Raw genomic sequence first — 25705 nt, 5'->3', positions numbered from 1 at the left:
TTATTTTTAAGTATTTATTTTTGGGAGAGAGAGTGCAAACAGGGAGGGACAGAGAGAGGGGGAGACACAGAATCTGAAGCAGGCTCCAGGCTCTGAGCTGTCAGCACAGAGCCCGATGCGGGGCTCAAACTCACGAACCGTGAGATCATGACCTCAGCTGAAGTCAGCCACTTAACTGACTGAGTCATCCAGGCACCCCGATGTTTATTTATTTTTGAGAGAGAGAGAGAGAGAGGGAGCATGAGTGGGGAAAGGGCAAAGAGAGAGGGAGACACAGAATCCGAAGCAGGCTCCAGGTTCCGAGCTGTCAATGCAGACCCCAAGGCGGGGCTAGAACTCATAAGCTGTGAGATCATGACCTGAGCTGAAGTCGGATGCTCAACTGACAATGCCCCGGCACTGAGCTCTGCTCACAGTCCTGCCCTGCCATTGGCCCTGGATGCACACAGTATTGAGTCCTTCCTGCCCTGGGACTTCTACATTTACTAAATTATATCCCAGGATCCACATGATCAAACTGCCCTTCAGTCTGCATCCCTTGTTGGTCTGCAGGGACAGAGGAGAGGTGGTGGGGTGAGGAGTCACAGGGCCCCAGGTCCAGTCTTGGCAAAATGGACCCCAAATTGCCATGTCCCTTACCTGGGCCTTACTGCTCATCTTGGAGATGAGAGGGGTTGGCCAAGGTGTTTTGAAGGTCAGTGCCCAGCATGCCCCATGGCGGGTCAGGAGTCAATCTCAGAGGATCAGAGGTAGGAAAATTCCTTTTGGGGCTCGTAAGCCAGGTGTTTTCTTTCATTCATTTATTTATTTATTTATTTATTTATTTATTTATAAGCAATCTTTACACCCAACATGGGGCTTGAACTCACAACCCCAAGGTCAAGAGTCGTATGCTCTATTGACTGAGCCAGACAGGTGTCCCTGAGTCTTTTCCCTTTAGAAAGACTTCAGCAGTTACCAGGGGCTCTGTCGGTACAGACCCCCTGGTTCACCAGGTCAGTTGTGTCTTTCGTAGAATGTTGACTGAGCCAGCACTAAATCATAAATCATTTAGAGTGAATGTGGTCATTGTTATAATGACCAAGATTTGACTAATGTTTTCTCTGGGCTTATTTTGTTGTTTATTTTCTCTTCCACAGGGTGGTCCGGGCGGTTCCAGCACTGGATTTGGAAACTTTGAGGAAATTGGGCCCCTTGACAGTGATCTCAAACCACGAAGAACTACCTGGGTACAGTGAGCACAGCCTAACTGAAACTGCCCTGTGGCCTCTCCAAGGCTGAGCCCCACCTGGCCCTACCCCATTCTGGGTGGGGTCACAGATTAAGCAATCCCGCTCCATCCTCTTCCCCAGGGGTCCTGGGCCTTGTGCACTTGTCCCTAGGCTTCCGCTCTAGCCAGCTTCTTCCATTTCTGGGGGCAGCTTGTCCGTCCCCTGGCTCTCTTCCCTTCCCACGTCGGTGACCTTTCCATCCACTTGACGGCCAAAGCCTATTCCAGCAGACACCCTGGACCTTGTCATTTCCTATTTGGCCATCTCTGCAATCTGACCGCAGGATCCCACCCTCTGGTCACGACGTCCAATCCTGTCCCCTCTCCACTCTCCTACCCTGCTTCTTGACTTCATCAAGACTTCAGAGCCTTTGTCCTCTACCTTTTTGGTGTCTCTCTTGTTCTGTCTCCACCCCCTCCCTCGTTCTTGGTTTCACGTCTCGCCCTAACCCCTCTCTGCTCAACCCCTGGCTCCTTCATCCTTTTCCCCGAAGAGCCAAGCCACCCCCAACCTTGGATCAGTCGCACTGTGCACCTGCTTGGCCCCTGCTTCTGGGTGCCAGACACTGGCGGACAAAACCACAACCTGGTTGTGGGCTTTGCCTGAGCTCGTGGCCGCCCTCTGCTGTGTGCTGCTGCTCTGCTCCCTCCCTGTCTGCCCTGTCTCCCTGCCTCACCGAGAGGACAGAGTCATTGCCTGTGACCGGCTTTCCCCTGTCCTCTCTACCCCTTCCTGCCCCTTACTATCCTCCTGCCCATCTCAAAATAACACAAGGCCCCTCTCTGCTGGGGTCCCTTTCTCAAAGATTCCACTTGGACAGTTAGTACCTTTCTACATCCTTATGCTGTCTGTAGGCTCTCTGTTCCCTGGGCTACAGACATGCACAGGTTTTTCCCAACCTACTACCAAGCGCCTCCAGCTACCACCTTTTCTTGAAAGAATTCTTTATACAGGCATACCTTGGAGACGTTGCGGGTTTGGTTTCCAGACCTACAGTAAAGCGGGTCAAATGAATTTTTCGATTTCCCAGGGCATAGAAAAGTAACCCTTACACTATACCATGGTCTGTTACATGTAAAACTATGTATGTGAAATTAAAAATAACTTTATTGCTAAAAACAGCTAACCATCATCTGAACTTTCAGTGAGTCCTAATCACTGGTTACAGAGCACTGTAACAAGCACAGTAATAACGAAACAGTTTGAAATATTGCAAGAATTACCAAAATGTGACACACAGACACGAAGCAAGCAGATGCTGTTGGGAAAATGGCGTCTATAGACTTGCTCAACACAGGGCTGCCTACAGACCTTTAATTTGTTAAAGAAAAAATGCAGTAAAACAAGGTGTGCCTGTATTTACTGCTGTCTAGTCTTTACCTCCTATTTTTTAAAAAAAAAATTTTAATGTTTATTTTTGAGAGAGAGAGAGAGAGAGAGAGACAGAGCACAAGCAGGGGAGGGGCAGAGAGCGACAGAGACACAGAATCCAAAGCAAGCTCCAGGCTCTAAGCTGTCAGCACAGAGCCCTGTGTGGGCCTCGAACCCACAGACCGCGAGATCATGACCTGAGCTGAAGTCGAATGTTTAACCGACTGAGTCACCCAGTGGCCCCTGGTCTTTACCTCCTATTTATGCCTTAGCCCAGAGCTTTCTCACCTGGGGGCTTGGTGCTGGGGGCAGGAGAGAGTACTTACTAGGGAACCCAGTGCACATTAGCTCTAGGATGCAGTACACTTATCTCTGTGGCCGTGACAAGGTTGGGAAGCACCGGCCTGACCCGCTGTAGTCTCTCCCCAGAGCTGTTGTCCCCAAGGGTGTGCTGGCTTCCCAGTTCCAAAGTCCCGTTAGATCCTTCATGGGATTCTTTTCATTGGATTTCTTTGCCACACTGTTGGCCATTCCCATGTCTTAGATATTGTTGTTTCCTGTACCCTGTCCTAGGTAACATTCTCTTCTATGTGTTCTTTGGGCGGCCTTGTCCTCTCAAACTGCTTTAATGACACATAGAAGGTGATGCCCCTAAGTCAGTATCTCTGGCTCAGAACTTTTTGCCCAAGAACTATTTCTCCATTTGCCTCTGAGATGCCTCCTTGTGGATGTCTCTCATACGTGCCCAGTTCGACATATCCCAGGCCATATTCATTATTACACAAGACCCTCTATCCATCCACAAAACCAGCCAACTCTCATGTGTCCCTTGTGGTAAATGGTACCACCATCCAATCATGCCTGAGGCAGAAACCAGAGAGCCATCTCATCTTCCCCTGCCCCTCCCTCTCCCACCCTCCCCCTCATCCAATCAGTTTTACCTAAAAATGAATTTTTTAAAGTATAGCTTTATTGAAATACAACTCACATACGATATAATTCACCCATTTAAAGTATACAATTCAATGGCTTTCGTATATTCAGAGTTTTACAACCATTACCACACTCAATTTCAGACCATTTTCACTAGCCTCCCATCCCAGAAAACCTCATACCCCTTAGCTGTTAACCACCCATCTCTCCTTAGGCAACTTGCCACAAATCAACTTTGTCTCTGTAGACTCGCCTGCATTAGCCGTTTTGTAACAATGGCGTCATACAGAATGTGGCCTTGGGCGTGTGGCTTCTTTCACTTAGCATAACATTTACAAGGTTCATCCATGTAGGATATACCACTACTTCCCTTTTTGAAGGCTGAATACTAGTCCACCGTATGGATATACCACATTCTGTTTGTTCATCTGGTGACGGACACTTGGGTTGTTTCTACCTGTTAGCGCTCGTGAACAGTGCAGGGAACACTGGTGTACAAACATTTGTTTTGAGTTCCTGTTTTCAGTTTCCGAGTGGAATTGCTGGGTCACGTGGTGACTCTGTGTTGAATACCCGAGTGCTGTTAATATCCTTCATCCCTTTTCCATCCTCTCTAGGGGCTGCTTTCAGAGTGCCTCTCCAATGCAAATCACTCCTTAGTTTAATGTCTTTCAGTTCCCAGAAGACCAGATCCAGATTCCTGGGCATGACCTGGTCTCTGCCCACCTCCTGCCACATTTCCAACATCCGAGCAAGTACACTTTACCGTCAGGCCCCGGCCCGGGCAGTTTCTTGATTTGGACTTCATTCCTTTGGCCACTCATTCACACCTAGCTTACCATACTCACATCGAGATTCTGTAACTCTGAGCCTCTTTGGAAGAGGTATTAGGATAGATTCCGTACTTGTAGTGCACCGGGAGGCCAGGCCGGTGTGGAAATTGGATTCACCTTAAAGAAAACTGATATGTGGTATTCAGACCTTGGACGTACCCTGCCTGCTTCCAGCTGTTGCTTGGACCGCGTGGTTCTACCAGAGCTAACGTATTACATTTAGGACCCCGTATTGTGTGAAAACTGACCGCTTATGTGTTTTGATCCCCGTGTATGTTAACCTTTCCTTCTTGCCTCTCCTTTTCTTCGCCTTAGTAGCCTATGTTTATAATTTTTTGAAATCCCTTTTAGCGGTAGGCTTGTAAGCACACTGATATCCTCGCGTGTGGGTTTTGTTGAGCTCATAGAAGAGAGTGGAAAGACAGTTGGTGACTGACCGATGGTGCCACTTGACTTTCCCGTGTGACGTGTAGCTCCAGTCGGCCAGTCTCCTATTTGTGGATAACCCTGTGGGCACTGGGTTCAGTTACGTGAACAAGAGTGACGCGTATGCCAAAGACCTCGCCATGGTGGTGTCAGACATGATGATTCTCCTAAAGACCTTCTTCGATTGCCACAAAGAATTCCAGGTAAGCTGTAACTCGGGGTCAGCTAAGCAAAGCGCTCACAGTCCCACTGTTACATCCATCCTAATAAACTTAAATTCCCCCAAGAGTTCAATGTCCAGCTGTTATCAGAGACAACCCTTCTGCACCCGAGATCAGGTTGTGGCCTTCTGTTTCTGTCATCTCTCAAGGTGGTTTTAAGCTTGAAAGAATGACCTTGGAGCCTGGTACTCTAACCAGATAAGGGGGGGAAAGACCAATAAAAGCAGATTTTTGTCTGGCCGTTACATGCAATAGAAATCTGAAATTAATTTATGTAAAAAAAAATGCACTCAGGATATTTAATTCTGTGTAAATTCCTTTTCTTGCTAGACGATTCCGTTCTACATTTTCTCGGAGTCCTATGGAGGCAAAATGGCCGCTGGCATTGGTCTAGAACTTTATAAGGTAACAGGAAAGATGTCTTTCTTGTTTTCGTTTCAGATAAACTGATTCTGTTCCTTTTTATATCAGCTGATATTGAATATACTATGAATAGGACCTTGTGGTACCTTGTACATGCAGAGTAAGGTTAAATCTCTAATAATAACCATGAAAAGTTTCAAAGAACACAGTGAAGGTTGCCCTAACGGATATGAAATGAGTTATAAGAAAGCTATAGTGGGTAAAACAGTAAAACAGTGTGGTACTAGCTTAGCAGCAGACTTCAAAGCAGCAGGGTGAAGAACCTGGAAACAGATTTTACATATACTTCTGTGTGCATGTAAGTAACATGTATGTGTCATGGATATGATCATGTGGCAGAATCATACCAAATGATAACATGGCATTTCAAATCATTGGGCAACAGACAATATTCAATGAATGGCACAGAAACGAATGGCTCTCACTTTGAAAACCAGTAACATTGAATTTCTTCTTCCATAAAACGTCAGTTGTAGATAGATTAAAAAATCAAAACATAAAGAAATCTAGGGGCACCTGGATGGCTCACTTGGTTAAGCATCTGACGCTTAGTGGGCTCAGGTCTGTGATCTTGTGGTTCACAGTATCAAGCCCCACATCAGGCTCTGCGCTAACTGTGGAGCCTGCTTGGGATTCTCTCTCTCTCTCTCTCTCTCTCTCTCTCTCTCTCTCTCTCTCCCTCCCTCCCTCCCTCCCTCCCTCTCCCTCTCTGTCTCTCTCCCTCTCTCCCTTTCTCCCTCTCTCCCTCCCTCACTCCCTCTCTCCCTCTCCCTCTCTCTTCCCCTCCCTCCCTCTCTCTCCTTCTGCCCCTCTCCCCTGTGCACACTCTCTTTCTGTCTCAAAAAAAAATCTATGTATATAATAGGAAAGGTATTCTTATTGATACTCCATAAAAAAAGAGAATATTCTAAGAAAGACAATATTCTTTGCGAATTGGCAAAGAATACAAACAAGCAATTTATAGAAGAAATGCAAACAGCCTGTGAACATATGGAAAATGCTCAACTTTTATTAGTAGCTGAATCTGTGGGATTTACAAATATTTAAAAGATTGGTGATACCCAGTTTTGGTTAAGAAGTCAGGGAAATGAATAAAACATTTTAAAATGGTAAATCATTTTATTTATTTATTTATTTTTTTTTTATTAAGAAAAAATTTTTTTAATGTTTTTTTTATTTTTGAGAGAAAGAGACAGAGTGTGAGCAGGGGAGGGGCAGAGAGAGGGAGACAGAATCCGAAGCAGGCTCGAGGCTCTGAGCTCTAAGCTGTCAGCACAGATTCTGATGCGGGGCTCGAACCCATGAGCCGTGAGATTATGACCTGAACCGAAGTTGGATGCCCATCTGACTGAGGCACCCAGACTCCCCAGTGGTAAATCATTGGCAGTATCTGTCAACTTTTAAAGTCTATATGCCCTTTGACCAGTAATTTCAGTTCCGGGAATCTGTCCTGTGGGAATTCTTAACACATGTTTGTGTGTTGAGAATGTTTAATACACTATTGCTTACAATGTCTGTCAACTGAAAACAAAGTCAGTGGCTATCTGTAGAGGATTACTTAAACAAAATAGATGTATCCTTCCGTGATGGGGCAACCATCATAAGGAATGCATGCATCTCTATATACGTGTGTGTGTGTGTGTGTGTGTGTGTGTGTGTGTGTGTGTGTGTAAAAGCTCGTGAAAGCAAAGAAAGGGCTGAGAAGCATATGTAACATCTTAACTGTGGTGAACTGGTGAGCGGAGGGGGTGCATGTGGGACAGAGGGGAAAGTTTTTCCACATTTTCTCTTGTCTCCTGTGGTGTTTAAGTTTGTTTACAGTGAGCTTGTATGAGCTTCTTTTTTTTTTTTTTTAACGTTTATTTATTTTTTGAGAAAGAGAGCACACGCATGCATGCACAAGTTGGGAAGGAGCAGAGAGACGGGGACATAAGATTTGAAGCAGGCTCTGCACTCACAGCAGAGAGCCCAATGCAGGGCTCAAACTCACGAACCAAGAGATCATGACCTGAGCCAAAGTCGGGCGCTCAACCGACTGAGCCACCCAGGCCCTGCCACCACCTGATTTTATATGACCTGTGAGCTAAGAAGGGCTTTTACATTTTCAAGTGGTGGTGGTGCAACGGCAGGGTTTAAAAGCAAAGTAATATTTCATGATGCGTGAAAAGTACATAAAACTCAAATTTCAATGCCCACAAATAAAGTTTTATTAGAATTGTTCATTTGTTTACATATTACCTGTAGCTGCTCTAGTGTTAACAATGGTAGAACTGAGTAATTGCAACACAGGCTGTTTAGTCTACAAACCCTATAATATTTTAAATTCTGGCCCTTTCTAGAAAAAATTGCCACTCTCTGATATACGTGATGTGTACTTCACTTTTAAAAAATATTTTATTTATTTACTTATTTATTTATTTGAGAGACATAGCGTGAGTGGGTGAAGGACAGAGGGAGAGGGAGAGAGAAAATCTTAAGCAGGCTCCATGCTCAGCACAGAGCCCCCTGCAGGGCTCAATCCCATGACCCTGGGATCGTGACCTGAGTTGAAATTAAGAGTCGGATGCTTCTCCCCCTCTCTCTGCCTCTCCCCTGCTCATGTTCTGTCTCTCTTTCTCTGTCAAAAATAAATAAACATTAAAAAAAATTTAAGTAAACAAAAAAGGGGGGCACCTGGGTGGCTCAGTCATTTGAGTGACCAACTTCGGCTCAGGTCATGATCTCACAGTCTGAGTTCGAGCCCCGCGTCAGGCTCTGTGGTGACAGCTCAGAGCCTGGAGCCTGTTTTGGATTCTGTGTCTCCCTCTCTCTCTGCCTCTCCCCTGCTCATGTTCTGTCTCTCTCTCTCTCTGTCAAAAATAAATACACATTAAAAAAAATTTTATTTTTAAATAAAAAAAAAAAAAGTCTGATGCTTAACCAACTGAGCCACCCAAGCACCCCTGTGCACCTCATTTTGCTTCAACTCAGAAAGGACATAATATCTAGATCTAGTCTGATTTTGCCACTGGACTCTTTCACCTTCCGCCTGCATAGAAAGTTACCTGAGTGGTGTTATCTTCACACTATATGGATGTCTAATTCTTCATCCATCTTTCACCTAATAATTTTACATCAATTTTTGATTCTCATGTGAGTCAGTAATATCGTTAGGAGTTACAAAATGATGGTTTTCTCCTCCTGTCTTTTTGTTCACATCCATTAGCTGGTATTCTATAAACTGGAACTTTCCCCCATCACCTGGGCTATTTAGGTGACTTATGAAGTAAATTCCTTATGGAAAACCAGATAAATGCATAATTCTTTCTCTGTAATTACTAACATTCAAAGTCAGGATGGTCACTGTGTTCTTATTTTAGATCTCTGAATAGTTTGTGCATGCACATAATTCAAAATTCAAAACATGTAAAAGATACTGGAAAAAATCTCACCCTTGCCTCCCCCTCTCCCCTAAAGCAGCCTCTGTTATTAGTAGCTTCTGTAGCTTTCCAGAGGTATTCTGTGCCTACGTAAGCTAATTCACATACAGTTAACCCTGAACAACATGGGGGTCAGGAGCCATCACCTGCTCATTCAAAAATCCACATACAACTTTGTTTGCTTGTTTGTTTTTCACATATACCTTTTTATTTTTTTTAATTAAAAAATTTTTTAGTGTTTATTTATTTTTGGGGGGGGCAGGCAGAGAGAGAGGGAGACACAGTCTGAAGCAGGCTCCAGGCTCTGAGTTGTCAGCACAGAGCCCGATGTGGGGCTTGAACCCACAAACTGTGAGATCATGACCTGTGTCAAAGTAAGATGCTTAACTGGTTGAGCCACCCAGGCGCCCCCGCATACAACTTTTTTAAGCAAAAAAAGTTTTTTTGTTTGAGACAATGTTATATTAGTTTCAGATGTGCAACATAGTGATTCAGTTTCTCTATAGAAGTAAGTCATGCAATGGAAAATCCACATATAACTTTTGGCTGTCTCAAAACTTAACTACCCACAGCCTACTATTGACCACAAGCCTGACTGAAAACCTCAACAGTTGATTCACATCGTTCATATATTACGTGTATTCTATACTATATTCTTACAATAAAGTAAGCTAGGAAAGAAACTGCTACTAAGAAATCGTAAGGAGAAAATACATTTATAGTACTTTATTGTAGTTGTTGGGAAAAACCTGCATATGAGTGGACCGGTGCAGTTCAAACCTATTATCAAGAGTCCACTGTATATTCTTTTTTCTCATTTTTATACAAATGATAGTATAGTCCTGAGGCATCCATCCCACCCTCAAGGATCTCCTGAGGAGGCCTGCCACCCCCGCAGTGACTACCCTGTGGTCAGTGATTGTTGTCCCCAAGCCTCCTACCCCTCCCCTCCCAGCACCTTGTGAGGAATCACAGACCTTGGGGGAAAGGGTGCTAGTGACCATCTGAAAGAAAAGGGCTGTACCAGACCCCACGCACATCCTGCCAACATTCTTTCAACAACAGTAGAGGGAGGCGCCTGGGTGGCTCAGTCGGTGGGACATCCAACTCTAGATTCCGGCTCAGGTCATGATCTCACGGTTCGTGGGTTCGAGCCTCACATAGGGCTCTGCACTGACAGTGTGGGGCCTGCTTGTGCTCTCTCAAAAATAAATAAATACATATTAAGAAAAAAATCTTAAAAAAAAAACAACAACCAGTAGAGAGATGCCCAAACAGTTCTTCCTCACTTTGCATATGGCAGCAGGAAAGAGTCACCCTCGCTCTCTAGTGGGTATCTGAGGTCTTTGGATACCCAAGGGATCTTGGAAAGGATGGGCAAAAGTTTTCTGTGCTTGGCAAAGGTGGTGCATAAAGGCTTGGCCCCCTCCTACTGAGGAAGGGATGGAGGTCATTGGGTTCCCTTGGCAAGGATGTTGACTTCTCTTCTTTCAGGCTGTTCAGCAAGGGACCATCCAGTGCAACTTTGCTGGCGTTGCTTTGGGTGACTCATGGATCTCCCCTATAAGTAAGTACGGAATTTTCATTTCTTCTTTCCCATTCTCTATTCTTCCCTGGGACTTTGGGCCGTGTTGTGCAGATCAGGGAACAAGGCAACAGAATTTTCTGGGTCATTAGAGATGTCAACCCAGAAAGTATTTGCTCCAGGAGTGTCTGAGAAGTTTGAGGATGAGAACTCATTTACGGAGCTCCTACCATGGACCTCTGCCGGCCAGACTGAATTCTCTTATTTGACTCTTACAACAAAAGAATCAAATTTTACAGCTGAAGACCTTCTAAACACTCAGGGAGGAGGTGGAATTTGCTCTCTGACACACAGCGTGAGTGGCCTGATTGGGATGCACAGCCAGTTCTGTTGGTCATTTGTTCCCCACCACTAGCATGAGGGTTTGGGGTGAAATTCCTGTGTGTTGCTCATATTGGTGGTGAGACAGAGTTTCCATCAGGTCCTGTAGCTCAGGTATGTAGTTTAATAACCTGAGTGTCCTCTTCGGGAGTACAGATAAGAGTTGTTTATGCTGCAGACATCTGGGGTGTGGCTTCCGACATCTGAAATAGTCACCTTTGTGGGGTTCACTCTAACACAGGATTTCTAAATCTCAGGGCTACTGACATTTTAAGCCACGTGTTTCTTTGTTGTGGGGGCTGTCCTGTGCATTGTTGGATGTTAGCATCTCTACCTGTTAGATGCCAGTCTACCCACCCCAGTGTGATGCACAAAAACACCTCCAGATGTCCCTGGTTGAGAACTACTCTAACCTAACAAAAGGTAACTTCACAGGCAAGACCAAACCACAAAGTTAGAAATTAGAAGAGAAGTTACCCTCTGGAGGAGGGAAGGGAATAAGCTGGAAAGGGACACTAAGGAACTTTCTAGGCTGCCTGTGTTCTATGTCTTCACTGCGGTGGTTGTTACATGGGTGTTTGCATTTACCAAAATTTCTGGGTTTTGTTTTAAGTAGGCTCCACACTCAGCATGGAACCCAGTGTGGAGCTTGAACCGATGACCCTGAGCTCAAGAACTGAGCTGAGATCAAGAGTCTGACGCTTACCCAAATGAGTCACCCAGGTGTCCCACGTTTATCAAAACTTCTAAATTTACATTTATGGTTTCTGATGTGTGATTATGCCTCAGTTTTTAAAAATAGTAATTTGTATGGGGACCTGGGTGGCTCAGTCAGCTAAGCGTCCAACTTCGGCTCGGTTCATGATCTCATGGTTCCTGAGTTCGAGCCCTGCGTCGGGCTCTGTGCTGACAGCTCAGAGCCTGGAGCCTGCTTCAGATTCTGTCTCCCTCGCTCTGTGTCCATCCTCCGCTCGTGCTCTGTCTCTCCAAATAAATAAATAAACGTTAAAAAAAAAATAGTAATTTATAAAAAGTAACATTTTTTTCCCTGAAAGGTAGGGATGTGGTTTGTCACAGAGCTGTGTCCCTAATGGATTCGAGATATTCTGATACCACTTGGAATGGTATTTTTTGCCTTTATTCTTGGCATTACCTAGGACTGAAATGGAGCTCTTGAGTTAGCATCAGGAGAAGGGCTGCTATTTGTTTTTCCTTCCTGGGTGGACCTTGTAGGACATCATGAAACTGCAGAAGCCTTGATCAGAGACATGAAGCTCACCATCTCACTTAGAATCACACGCTGCTTTCTGCGGTCTCATCATTTTCCTAACAGCGCTCAACACTTGAATGTGTTATGCAAACACATACGACAGCTCCATGGATGGATGCTGTTATTATCACAGTTTTGGAGATGATGAAACTGAGATTCAGAGAGGTTAAGCAATTTTTGTAAAGTCACACAGCTAGAGTCAGTATTCACCTCTAGGCAGCAGGCTCCAGAATCTATGCACTCACCTATTTACACAAGACCAGGAAGTTTAGTCTCATGGCTTCGCAAGTGCTATTCATCCTATCCACAATCTACCTTTTTTCACCTTGCTGTGACCAGCTTCCCCTTAGAAATCTTCTTGCCAGGGACTCCTGGGTAGCTTAGTCAGTTAAGTGTCTGACTTAGGCTCAGGTCATGATCTCACAATTTGTGAGCTCGAGCCTAGCATCGAGCTCTCTGTGCTCAGCACAGAGCCCGCTTTGGATCCTCTGTCTCCCTCTCTCTCTACCCCTTCCCCACTGGTTCTTTCTCTCTCTCTCAAAATAAGAAAGAAAAAAAAAAAGTAAAGAAAGAAAGAAAGGAGGGAGGGAGGGAAGGAAGGAAGGAAGAAACCTTCCTGCCCAGATCCCTCCTTTCAGACTTTCAGATCCACTTAAGTTCCACCCTTCCATCCCAGAAGTACTCCTTTTTTTTTAAACAATGTTTATTTATTTATTTGGAGAGAGAGAGGAAAACAGAATCCCAAGCAAGTTCTGCACTGTCTGCGCAGAGCTGGACATAGGGGCTCAATCTCACGAACCCTGAGATTATGACCTGAGCCGAAATTAAGAGTCAGACATTTAGCTGAGTGAGCCATCCAGGTGCCCCAGACGTTACTCCTTTTTTGAGAGAAAAATACTGTTAATTTGCATGCACAGTTATGAACTCTTTGCTAGGTAGTAGGTGCAAAGTTTTAGGAAAGATGCACAGACGTGTTCTGTGTCTTCAAGACCTACACAGTTCAAGATGGTAGCCATAGCCGTGTGCAACTAAATTTAAATTAATTAAAGTACAATAAAAATTTTAATCTTTCAGTTGCACCATCCACATTTCAAGTGTTCCAGTCGCCACACGTGGCTATTGACTTGTTTGGGACCACATAGATACGGAATATTTCCATCATTGCAGAAAGTCCTGTTGGACATCAGAGGTTGGCAAACTACAGCCTACAAGTTGAGTCTGTCCTGCCACCCATAAGTTTTTTATTGGGACACGGTCACGCCCGTTGATTGACATGTTGTCTGTGGCTGCTCGGAGGATGCCACAACAGAGTGGAGTGGTTGCAACAGAGGTCAGCTGGCCTGCAGAGCAAAAAAAATGTTTACTGGTTGTTCCTTTACAGAAAAATTTTGTCAGTCCCTGGACTAGATCAAGCAGGGAATGGGACACGTTGGAGAATTGCAGGCGATTCTGTATGTGAGGAAACTTAAGGCACACGCTTGATAGTTAAGCAGGGGAGGTGGATGACGGCTAGGTCCCGGAGGGCCTGGTGTGCCCGCGTTTCCCAGGGTGTGCTCTGAAGGATACGAGTCCTATGAGGTATCACCGTGAGGTGCCAACACGGAGGGCTCCAGAGTCAAATAAGTTTTGGAGGTGCTAAATACTGACTCCACCTCTTCAAGGTTTCATAGGCATGTTAGAGACTCTGAGAAGTCCCGCAGGGAAAAAAAATATTTTTTTCTGTTTTGCATAGCCTTAAAGATACTTAACTGAAGAACCACTTTTTCTTCTCTAATACCTAGAGTAAAATCCTGCAGAACTGAGGTTACTTGAAGCATACTTTGAGATGCTTAGCCTTAGGAACTATTGAAGGTTCTTAAGCAAAGGAATGACACATTCAAATGTGCAAGTTGTGGTCCTTGGTACTTTGTTGGCACATGTCAGTGGTACAAGCGTTACCTATAGTTCTGGGAATTGGGAATCATCCAAACTAAGCCCAACTGTCCTCTTTGAGGGCAGGCGTTGTTTTACTCATTTGTTGTTGTTTTTTAATTATTTTATTTTATTTTATTTTATTTTATTTATTTATTTACTTTTCTTTTGTGGGGGGGCAAATGAGTGAGGGGCAGAGAGAGAAGCGGGGCTCACCTGGGGCTCGTGTTTTTACCCAAAGTGGGTCTGGAGCTCTCCCAAAGCGGGGCTCATGCACATCCAACGTGGGGCTCAAACTCACCAACTGTGAGATCATGACCTGAGCCGAAGTCAGATGCTTAATGACTGAGCCATCCAGGCACCCTTTTATTTTATTTTATTTTATTTTATTTTATTTTATTTTATTATTTTATTTTAAATTTATTGTTTACATCCAAGTTAGTTAGCATATGGTGCAACAATGATTTCAGGAGTAGATTTCTTAAGCCCCTTACCCATTTAGCCCATCCCCCTTCTGCAACCCTTCTAGCAACCCTCTGTTTGTTTTTTATATTTAAGAGTCTCCTATGTTTTGTCCCTCTCCCTGTTTTTGTATTATTTTTGTTTCCCTTCCCTTACGTTCATCTGTTTTGCATCTTAAATTCCTCATATGAGTGAAGTCATATGATATTTCGCTTAGCATAATACCCTCCAGTTCCTTCCACGTAGTTGCAAATGGCAAGATTTCATTCTTTTGGCTTGCCAAGTAATACTTCATTGTATACATATATATGTATGTATATGTGTGTGTATATTATATGTGTGTCTGTATATAGACACACATATAATATACACACACATATACATACACCACATCTTCTTTATCCATTCATCAGTCGATGGACATTTGGGCTCTTTCTATATTTTTGCTATTGTCGCTAGCGCTGCTATAAGCATTGGGGTGCATGTGCCCCTTCGAAACAGCACACCTGTATCCCTTGGATAAATACCTAGTAGTGCAATTGCTGGGTCATAGGGTAGTTCTATTTTTAGTTTTTTGAGGAACCTCTATACTGTTTTCCAGAGTGGCTGCGCCAGTTTTCATTCCCACCAGCAGTACAAAAGAGATCCTCTTTCTCCGCATCCTCACCAACCTCTGTTGTTGCCTGAGTTGTTAATATTAGCCATTCTGACAGGTGTGAGGTGGTATCTCATTGTGGTTTTAATTTGTATTTCCCTGATGATGAGTGATGTGGAGCATTTTTTCATGTGTCAGTTGGCCATCTGAATGTCTTCTTTGGAGAAGTGTCTATTCATGTCTTTTGCCCATTTCTTCACCGGATTATTTGTTTTTTGGGTGTTGACTTTAATAAGTTCTCTAGATTTTAGACACTAACCCTTTATCTGATATGTCATTTGCAAATATCTTCTCCCATTCCATTGTTTGCCTTTTAGTTTTGCTGATCGTTTCCTTCACTGTGCAGAAGCTTTTTATTTTGATGAGGTCCCAATAGTTCATTTTTGCTCTTGTTTCCCTTGCCTCTGTAGACGTGTGGAGTAAGGAGATGCTGCAGCCGAGGTCAAAGAGGTTTTTGCCTGCTTTCTCCTCGAGGATTTTGATGGCTTCCTGTCTTATATTGAGGTCTTTCATCCATTTTGAGTTTATTTTTGTGAATGGTGTAAGAAAGTGGTCCAGGTTCATTCTTCTGCATGTTGCTGTCCAGTTTTCCCAGCACCGTTTGCTGAAGAGACTGTCTTTATTCCATTGGATATTCTTTCCTACTTTGTCAAACATTAGTTGGCCATAGGTTTGTGGGTCCATTTCTGGGTTCTCTATTCTGTTCCATTGATATGAGTGTCTCTTTTTTGTGCCAGCTTTTTTTATTTTAGAGAGAGAGTGTGTGTGAGCAAGGAAGAGAGAGAGAGAGAGAGAGAGAGAGAGAGAGAGAGAGAATCCCAAGCAGGCTCCGTGGTCAGCACAGCGCCTGATGTGGGGCTGGATCCCATGACCCTAGGATGATGACCTGAGCTGAAATCAGGAGTCAGATGCTCAACCGACTGAGCCACCCAGGCTCAGTATCTTTTAAAACTCCTTGCTGGCTTTAGACCCTTAGTAAATTCTCAATATGTTTGTGGAATAGAAAAGAATTGGTTGGCAGTATAGTCATAGACATTGAATTACAAAATCCTTAGTCTTCTTCCTTAATTAGCTCCTTGGCAGAAGCTAGTGTCCCCAAACTGGAGGAGCAAATACAGAGCAGAAATGTGAGGGCGGGGGACATATTTTAAGCTGTCAACATACCTAGAGGTCTAGCAGAGAGGAACCTGCACGCACACACACACACACACACACACACACACACACAGCCTACCTGTAGGGATGCCATCGCTGGCTATCACTCACTTGCTGGGCCAGTATCACGTCAAATTAACATGTCATTAGTCCTGAGTCAACAGAAAGGCTTCCACATCATCCCACCTCCCAACTCCTGAGACATCAGCCCTGCACGGAGCCTTGAGACCCAAAGCCACCAGGTTTCTTGCATCTGTCTCTGCTTTGGGAGGGAAGCTAGTACGGTTTTTCTTTGGGAGGACAGAACCACGACAAACTTACTTTGTACATATGTGGTTTCCTTTAGATTCGGTGCTCTCCTGGGGACCTTACCTGTACAGCGTGGTGAGTAGATGCATCCCCAACCCTGCACCCACCCTGGTCAGCAGCCCAGCTGGCCTCTTCTGGCTCTGTCTCCAGGAAGAACAGGCTAGCTGAGTTTGCCTGTGAGGTTGACACTGCTCCTTGGGGGCAAATTTTAAAGAAACATCAGCATAGTTACCCATTTTTCCAGGTACCAGAAACACAATTTTTTAAAAATCCCCCCAACTTTTAATTTTTTTATTATAAAAAAATTTATATATTTTTAATATATATTTTATTATAATTTGTAATACATTTGTAATAAAATATATCTTTTTATTACAAACATTTTCAAATATGCAGAAAAGTGGAAAGATCACTGTGAACACCCAAGTACCCACCATCTAGACTCTTAACATTTTGCCGTATTTTTTTCATCAATGACTACGTGACTTAAAACAATACACTTTTTTTGTTGTTGTTAATGTTTATTTTTTAGAGAGAGAGAGACAGAGTGTGAGCAGGGGAGGGGCGGAGACAGAGGGAGATGCAGAATCTGAGCCAGGCTCTGAGCTGACAGCAGAGAGCCTGACACGGGGCTCAAACTCACGGACCATGAGATCATGACCTGAGTTGAAGTCGGATGCTTAACCAACTGAGCCACCCAGGCGACCCAACAATTCACTTTCATATGTGGTCCCCTTTCTCCCTCCCAGTCTGTCGGCCATCCCTAGCTGTACGTGATGCCAGGTTTGTGTCTCTGAGCAACATGGGCCTTTTCGTTCTCGGTTTGCGTTCTAGTCTCTTCTTGATGACCAAGGTCTGGCAGAGGTGTCTCAGGTTGCAGAGCAAGTCCTGGATGCCGTGAATAAGGAGCACTATGTAGAGGCCACCCAGCTGTGGGGGAAAGCAGAAATGCTCATTGAACAGGTAACAGGACACCCTTGGAGGCAGCCCACTTGCCTTGTTCCCATGGAGGAAGGGCTCCTGGTTGGTGTCGTTGGGATTCGGGTCTTATCCCGAGACTCCCCACAAATCTGAAAGTGATCGCATGCTAAGAGATAAAGCTGATGAGTCTGAGCAGTGAGGAGGTCAGAAAGCCACCCAGGCCTGTAAGACCTGCTCGTCCTCGGCTGAGCGTATGGACTGTGTAAGAAGTGATGTGTCTTGCCGACATGAACGTTTGGATCCTTGTCAAGCATCGAAGCATCCCAGAAGGGAAGGATGCCGGGCTGAGGACTTGAGTGTGTAGGGCCCTCCGCGGCTCTGTACTCCCTATAAGCTAACACACGGGCCCTTGTTTTCTCCAGCAACTGAGCTCCCCTCGGACGAGCCACTCACTACCCCCAGGAGACTCAGCTGACAGCTGGTCTCAGCCCTCGGAGCCGCTGCTCTGATCCAAGCACATTTACAAAGTTAAAGCTGTCCTTGGATAAGATGGAGAGCCAGTTGTCTTTCTGTTTTGCAGCCTCGATCATGGACAAATCAAACAAACAGCCGCATATAATTCTCTGTTTCAGAACACGGATGGGGTGAACTTCTATAACATCTTAACTAAAAGCGCTCCCATGGCTGCGATGGAGTCGAGCCTGGAGTTCACCCAGAGCCACCTAGGTAAGTGGACCTGGAAGTTGCTAGACCCTGTCTGTCTGTCTCTGTACAAGAGGAAATCAATTTATTTATTTTTTTTAGCTTTATTGACATAATTTACATACCGTAAATTGCACCCATGTTAAGTGTATGATTCAGTGGTTTTAGTGCATCCACCGGGCTGCACTGTCATAACCACCATCCGGTTCTACCAGCATCCACTAATCTACGTCTCCACATATGCCTTCCTGGGGCACTTCATATAAAGGGAACCGTGCAGTGGGTGGTCTCTTGCACCTGGGTTCTTTCATTTAGCATAGTGTCTTGGAACCCAACTTCTGCCCATCAGATTACAACGTCAGTCCCCCTGAAGGCTGGATCGAGTTGTCTTTCAGCTGACCCAGGCTCACTGGATGCCCATATCTGGCATCCTCCCTCCGGGAGAGGCCTATAACGGCTGCAGGAACCCCTCGATTCCACTTGTTAGCCGATTTCCATTGGCCGTGGAGAAAATCAATGGCCCCAAAGTACATAAAATGCAGCGATCAAAGTTAATAAGCATCTCCACTTTCAACGTGTTTCTGGCCTTCTTCCTCCATCTGGGGTGAATTAAGGCGACACTTTTCATTTTCCAGCTGAAAGCCTCCCTCTTAGACACTGTGTCCCAGCAGCTTGGGAAAGACATCGTCTTGGTCTTATTTCCAGTCCTTTGAACTCACCGTGTACCAGTTTGTTTTAGTTCATCTTTACCAACGCCACGTGAGACACCTACAACAGGATACCTTAAGTCAGCTCATGAACGGTCCCATCAGGAAGAAGCTCAAAATTATTCCTGAGGATTGCTCCTGGGGAGGTACTTGCGTGACCTAATTAAGTGCCGTTGGTAGGGTTGGGGGGCAATAGAGGTGAATTCAGACGTCTTAATTTGAAGAATGGGTTTTGTTGATGGGTTGACATGTTGAAGCAGAACAGCTTTACTATCCATGTTTTATAGATGAGCAAAAAAAATAGAGAGACAGTAAATAATGCGCCAAAATTGGTTGAGAATAAGAGATTAGTAGGGAAGTGGGGAGATGGGGGAAGGAATGAAATGATGGGTTAGGTGTTGATAACTGATAAACTAGATTGTGGATTGATAAGCCAGATTGTGGGCACCTGAGAATCTTCCCGCTGGTTTTACTTTTGTATCACTTTGAAGTTTCCCGTAATAAACAAAATTGAGATTAAAAAAAAAAAAAAAAAAAAAAAGCCATGCCCAAAGCCACAGTTGGTTGTGGGTATGACTTCTAGACCAAGGTCTTTGGGGCAGGTTTTGACCACCTCCCTGGCAGGCCTCCCTGGGTCCTGACGCTGGATGTGGTCTGGGGTCTACCACCTTCAGTTCTGGGGGCCATCTCTGGGGGAAATATTTGGGGTTCTCATAGACCAGGACCAGGTAGGAATCTTGGATAAGTTCCCGCTCGGTCCTATAGGGGGGCCGTGAGCGAGCGGGACTCCCAGATTCCTGGAGGAGAAACACTCAAGCTGAAGAGGGTTTCCTTTATGTCTGAGTTACCCCAGGGCTATGTCTTTCTAACAGCCCCTTGATGGCTACTGAGCCGCTAAGACTCGACCCTGGCCCTTGCTTCCTCCGGGGACGTGGGCCACCCTCCCAACCTAAAGTTAGAGGATTCATCGTAGCCCTGGTGTTTTCATTTCTGCCTCACCCCTTAGAGTTTTCTAGAAATGAGGGGGTGAGTACATTATTTTTAACATTTATTCATTTTTGAGAGAGAGAGACAGCACGAGTGGGGTAGGGACATGGGGCAGAGAGACAGGGAGACACAGAATCGGAAGCAGGCTCCAGGCTCTGAGCTGTCAGCACAGAGCCCAAGGCAGGCTTGAACTCACAAACCGTGAGATCGTGACCTGAGCCAAAGTCAGATGTGTAACCGACTGAGCCACCCAGGCACCAAGGGGTGAGTTAATTAGATCAAATAATAAGAATCTGGTGTCAGAGCATGGGGAAGTACAAGCACGGGGAGCCGTTGAGGACTGAGAATAGAGGTGTGAGCCATCACAGGAGGCCAGCTTAAAGGTCGAGCCTGCAAGAGCACCTTTCCAGCTCAGCCCCTTCAGTTTATCTTTGTGATGACAGCGTTTTCCATCCAGCTTCTCTAGCGACAGAGACTCTCACTCCCTGCCCATGCGGCTGGACGGGCAAGGGGACAACATTTTTGCGGACGTTGACTGATAGAAAAAACTCCTTTTTGGCTCCAGCTGTATCTGTGTATGGTCTGGAAAGGACAAACTCTCTGGAAGTACCCACACCCAGGGTCTTGAGCTCTGGTTTGCAGTGAAGCCCACATGCTTTGGAGTCAGCCAGGCCTGAGCCCAGCCTGCCACTGACTAGCTGTTTCCCCCTGAGCATGTCTCTGAGCCTCGTGTTCATTAACTCCTGTGCTAGGTTAAGACTCCTCATCTCCTAGGGCTGATGAAGAGGAACTGGGTTGTTGTTTGTAAAGTGCTTGCTGAAAGCAGCGACTAGCAAATAAAAAATAGTAGCAGCTGTCGTCATTACTTTTGCATTCGATGTTATGGTGACAACGGTCAGGAATCCGGTCGCACTGTGGTACCGACCACCTGTTCTCTTGCCAGGGGCTGGTCCTCCTTGCAGCCTTACTGAGGGCTCGCTCGGCATTGGTTTAGGTCTGATTTGGCCCCACTTGTTCAGAACTTAGAACTTGGCCCCAGTGTTAGTCAGCAAAGGAGGAAAACTATCACTTGCCCAAAAGCAGAGTTTGTTCCTTGAGAGGACAGCGTTTTCTGAAGCTCCCTGTTTGCTCGGGCATGAAGCCCTCTCTGGGTTTCAGTTCCTCCTGAAAAATGATGTCAGCTGTCAGCACGTGCACTGGAGTGAACAGAGCACATTTGCCTGACAGGCTTCATTTTAGGTGACTGGCTCACGGCAGGGGTTTCTGGGCCGGCTGGTGAAGCATTTGTGTTTTCAGCCTCTGTTATGTGGAACGCGGTGGTGCCTTGTGGGTGCCGGAGCCCAGGATGCTCTGGACTAAAAGGTGCCTCTTGTTCTGGCAGGTTGCAAGCTGTTCCCTCTTTCTGCTTCCTCATGTGCAGGCCAGTCTGCCAGTGTCTTCCAGAACATGGAGGGGGACTTCATGAAGCCGGTCATCAGCATTGTGGATGAGTTGCTGGAAGCCGGGGTCAATGTGACCGTGTATAACGGACAGCTCGATCTCATCGTGGACACCATGGGTAGGAACACAGTCCGTGGGGCACGTGGAGGCAGTTAGTTCCATGGGTTGAGCTGGAAGGGAGCCAGCCTCGGACGTGTCGGTCTTGAGGCTGGCGATGTAGAAATGCCAGGAGGAAGGCCACTTCCTGTTATGCCCATGTGCCCTGACCTTGACTTCTTTAAAGAGGACAGAGCTGTGGACCCTTAGAGAAGCCTGGGCCTGGCAGATTTTTGAGGCCCTTACATATGATGAAAGAAAAGGAGATATTCTCCTGGTCATGGGATAAATGCACCGTGGAACCGAGGGAAAACCCCGTCTCCGTGCCCCGTCACAGTAGGTGGTAAGCCCTGCAAGCCGAATTGAAACTAAACCCTACTGACTGTAAACCCAGGGGAAACGGGTCCTGTGTGGTTCTGGCTGCAGTAAGACCAGGTGAAGTTCTCAGAACCGGCAGGCAAACCGAGGCACGCAGTCTGACAAGTGTGATGCCTTCACAAGGTCGGCAGGATTGAATATTTCTGCCACTTGTACACCAAGGGCGCTAAGGACACTTTGAAAAGGTTCTGTGTTTCTTCCATGAGCTGCTCGGGTGAGCCACGTTAGCATCTACTGACCCTCAGACTTCTCAGTCCTCTGGAGAGTCCTGCCACCTGCACAGGCCCCCAGTTTCCTTCCTTCAGAGCATACAGTGATGGGAGAGTCAGGGGCAAACGTAGCCGGACCTCAGAGCTTCTAAGTGCCTCCCCGTTGTCTTGGGTATCACTGGGGGTTTGCTAGAAATGCAGTCTCAGTCCTCACCCAGCCCCACTGACTCAGAATCTGCATTGTAACGAATCTCGGGATGAGCCTTATGCACATTACAGTTTGGGAAATGTGAAATTATGGGCCCTGGATTTTTGTTTCTACCCCACCCAACTGTTGATGCCAGACCCTTCTTTGTCCCTCCCACCAGGTCAGGAGGCCTGGATGCGGAAATTGAAGTGGGCCGAACTGCCCAAATTCAATCAGCTGAAGTGGAAGGCCCTGTACAGCGACCCTCAGTCTTCTGAAACGTCTGCTTTTGTCAAGTCCTACAAGAATCTGGCTTTCTACTGGATTCTCAGAGCTGGGCACATGGTGAGAGAGAGTCCGGCAGCCTTTGTTGTGGGCTCTCAGCTGTTCTGAGAACAAAGCCACGGGCAGTTGATTATGCGTGGATGCACTACCTGTTTCGGCCTTAGAAGAAGTGCTTTGGGCTTGGGAGTATTTTGAAGTCTCTGATTAATTTTTGCTATTAGTGCTTCATTCCTTTGAGTCTAGAAATTCTCATTTATTTATTTATTATTATTTTTAAGATTTAAAAAATTTTTTAAGTAACCTCTACATCCAATGTGGGGCTCGAACTCCCAACCCTGAGGTCAAGAGTCGTACGCTCTACCAACGAAGCCAGGCGGGCGACCCTTGAAATTCTCATTTAAAAAAGCAAATCCTTCTGAGAGCGTTAAGCTAGGCTCTCTATCCTTTATTCCTTAGTTTAAATGAATTTAGTGTGACTTTCCTTTTCGTTCATCCTGGGGGAAGAAGGGAGAAGTTGTCTTTCCCTGACATTTTCAGGGAGCAAAACCCAAAGTTCAGTGGTCTGGAAAGCAGAGTCCCAGTGCGTGGTACAAGGTAGGGGGCAGTGTTTTCGAGCAGCGGTAGCTCCAGAATTTCAGTTTGGAAGAGGCTTTCTGTGCAAAGACGAGGCCGCTTCGCTCCTGCATTTCTGAGCGAACACACTATTTCCCCTTAGGTTGTATGTTGACTGAGTGGCTTTCCGTGGGCCGGGGGAGATTATAAAGGGATAAATCCACTGTATACACACACGTGTGCATGCCTGTGCACGAACAGACACCTATGCAGGTACCAGAGGAGAAGGCGCCCTGTGGGTTATGCTTTGGTTTGGCTACTTAAATACAGGGTTTCTCTTCTTCCCAGGATGGTGGTTTCCTGGAGAAGATTCATTGGGAGGGATGGTAAGGTGCCCTCTGGCCTGCCCTGCCCACTTGGCTCACTTGTGCTTAGGACACACTCCATAGAGAATGAGCTGAGGGGCAGTAGTCTGCTTAGAAAGTGGGTCTAGGGGAGCGCCTGGGTGGCTCAGTTGGTTAAGCGTCTGACTCGTGGATTCGGTTCAGGTCACGATCTCACGGTTCGTGAGATGAGCCTTGCGTCGGGCTCTGCGCTAACAGTTCGGAGCCTGCTTGGGATTCTCTCTCTCCTTCTCTCTCTCTCCCTCCCCCACTCTCTCTATCTCTGTCAAAATAAATAAATAAACTTAAAAAAAAGCGGGCCTGGGAAACTGGTCTTTAAGCTCGGTTTGTACATGAAGCACATAGTTTGTACATTAAACATACACAGTGTGTTTATTTGGATGGCTGGGGAGGTGATGAGAGAGATTTTGGCAGGGACCTAAGTGCCCCCTCCACGAACCACTCCTCAGGGCTATCAGCTAGGCAGAGAGGAGGTGTAGGAGCAAGGAGAACAGGATGTGCAGGTCCAGAGGAACCTTCAGACCATCGAGGCCGCAGGCACTGGGGAGAGATACCGAGTTAGGTATCTCCCTGTCCTGAAAGCAACAGTCGGGCTGTTGAGGGTCCTAAAGCAAAGGAGCGAAAGTACCAGATTTGTCTAAGAAATAACATTCTAGCAGCAAAGGGCCTGGGACAAGACTGGGGCAAAGAGCCGAGCCGATCAAAGATGCTTTTATAGGGGCGCCTGGGTGGCTGTCGGTTAAGCATCCGACTTGGGCTCAGGTCACGATCTCGTGGTCCGTGAGTTCGCACCCCATGTCGGGCTCTGTGCTGACAGCTCTGAGCCTGGAGCCTGCTTCGGATTCTGTGTCTCCTTCTCTCTCTGTCCCTCCCCCACTCACGGTCTGTCTGTCTCTCGCTCTCTCAAAAATCTATAAACATTAAGATGTTTTCATAGTGATCCAGAAGGGAGAGAAGTGAGGAATTTGATACAGGAGAATGGTAACTGCCTGTAGAACAGCCAAGTGGGATGCCCATAAGACAACTGAATATATATGCTGTGTTTCTATGACCTGGAGGCCAATTTTTGTTGTGGGAGAGAGAGATTTGGGAGTGGAATATGAAAAAGGCCTGGGACAGGGCCCTGGGAGCACCAGGGTGTAAGAGGCAGGAGGTGAAAGAAGGACATACAAATTGAGACTTGAGAAGGGGCAGCCGGGAAAGTAGGAGAGAGGCCGGGGACTCGGGCATCCGCCAAGTAGAGGGGCCAGTGGTGCCGCAAGCCGCCACGAACTCAGGTAAAGGAGTGACGTGCGGGCTCCCTGGTATCCATAGTGGTCGTGGCAGGCGGGCTCCCTGGTATCCATAGTGGTCGTGGCAGGCGCTCTCAGAGCAATGGAAAGGACGGAGCAGGTGGATGAGCAGTTTTCCTCCAGAAACCGGAAGGAAGTAGAGCCTGCCCTTTGAAGACACTTGATCTGAAGGGACCATGAACAAGGCCGCAGGACTTGGGGTTAGGACGGCATTTTTGTTAGGGCTTTGAGTATGCTGAGTCCCCTCAATATCAACTAGGAGAAAGCCGGTAGGATGTCTTAGGACACAGAGCTGTGACTGTAGGCCGCATAGGCAGGTGGGAGGGGAAGCAGGAAGGGACGGGCTGCATGCTGTCAGTGGTGTGTTGGAGTTCAGGCCCGTTTCCTCTGGTTTGTCACCTAGGGAACAAGAGATCACTTGGGGCAGGTTTAAAATAGTTCTTGGAAACTGTTATTAAGTTCTCCCCAACCACTTCCCCTTTAGTTGATGAAACGTCATTCTGCTATACCCCACTGTGCCTGTGCTTCCTGGAGACCGGGCTGGGAGAGAGGGTCGGGGACAGCAGTGTGCCACAGAGAATCAGGGAGCCATGGAGTTTCAGAACTCGGTGCCATCAACTCGACCTCGATCATTGTGGAGGAGAAACTGAGGCCTCCGCCCCTCCCCTTTTTTGATGGTGTGTGGGTAGGAGGTTTATAAAGGAATTACTCGAAAAATCTAAGGGAGAAAGAAAGTTGAATGTAACAATACAAAAATGGGGTGCCACCCCAAAACAAAGCATCTTGTTTGTTTGTTATCTGTTGACAGATTTCCTACTAGCTTCCCTCTTGGCTATTTCGTACTCCATTTCCAGTCTGAGATCCTTCCTGCACAGAGCATCCTTTAAAATGTCTAGCACCTTCCCTCTTCCTTGAATAGGCTAGGTGCTGGTAACGTAAGCATGGGTCTTATAAAGAAACCAACCGGGGCGCCTGGGTGG

General features: G+C 46.2%; 1 protein-coding gene across 1 annotated transcript in view; it reads left to right on the top strand.

Annotated features, from left to right (window-relative positions):
• SCPEP1 (serine carboxypeptidase 1) overlaps positions 1 to 25705 on the top strand; it is a 32156-nt gene that overhangs the window by 5367 nt on the left and 1084 nt on the right. Inside the window, exons 3-12 of the mRNA XM_060646486.3 lie at positions 1140 to 1229; positions 4882 to 5037; positions 5386 to 5460; positions 10392 to 10464; positions 16603 to 16640; positions 17400 to 17528; positions 18119 to 18212; positions 18928 to 19041; positions 21303 to 21440; positions 22374 to 22537. Of these exons, the coding sequence (XP_060502469.1) occupies positions 1140 to 1229; positions 4882 to 5037; positions 5386 to 5460; positions 10392 to 10464; positions 16603 to 16640; positions 17400 to 17528; positions 18119 to 18212; positions 18928 to 19041; positions 21303 to 21440; positions 22374 to 22537 (1071 nt within the window). The remainder of the gene's footprint in view (positions 1 to 1139; positions 1230 to 4881; positions 5038 to 5385; positions 5461 to 10391; positions 10465 to 16602; positions 16641 to 17399; positions 17529 to 18118; positions 18213 to 18927; positions 19042 to 21302; positions 21441 to 22373; positions 22538 to 25705) is intronic.

Source organism: Panthera onca, chromosome E1 (assembly GCF_046562875.1).
Source record: "Panthera onca isolate mPanOnc1 chromosome E1, mPanOnc1 haplotype 2, whole genome shotgun sequence".
Lineage (NCBI taxonomy): Eukaryota > Metazoa > Chordata > Mammalia > Carnivora > Felidae > Panthera > Panthera onca.
Note: the sequence above shows the minus strand (reverse complement) of the source record. Positions and strands in the feature narration are given on the sequence as shown.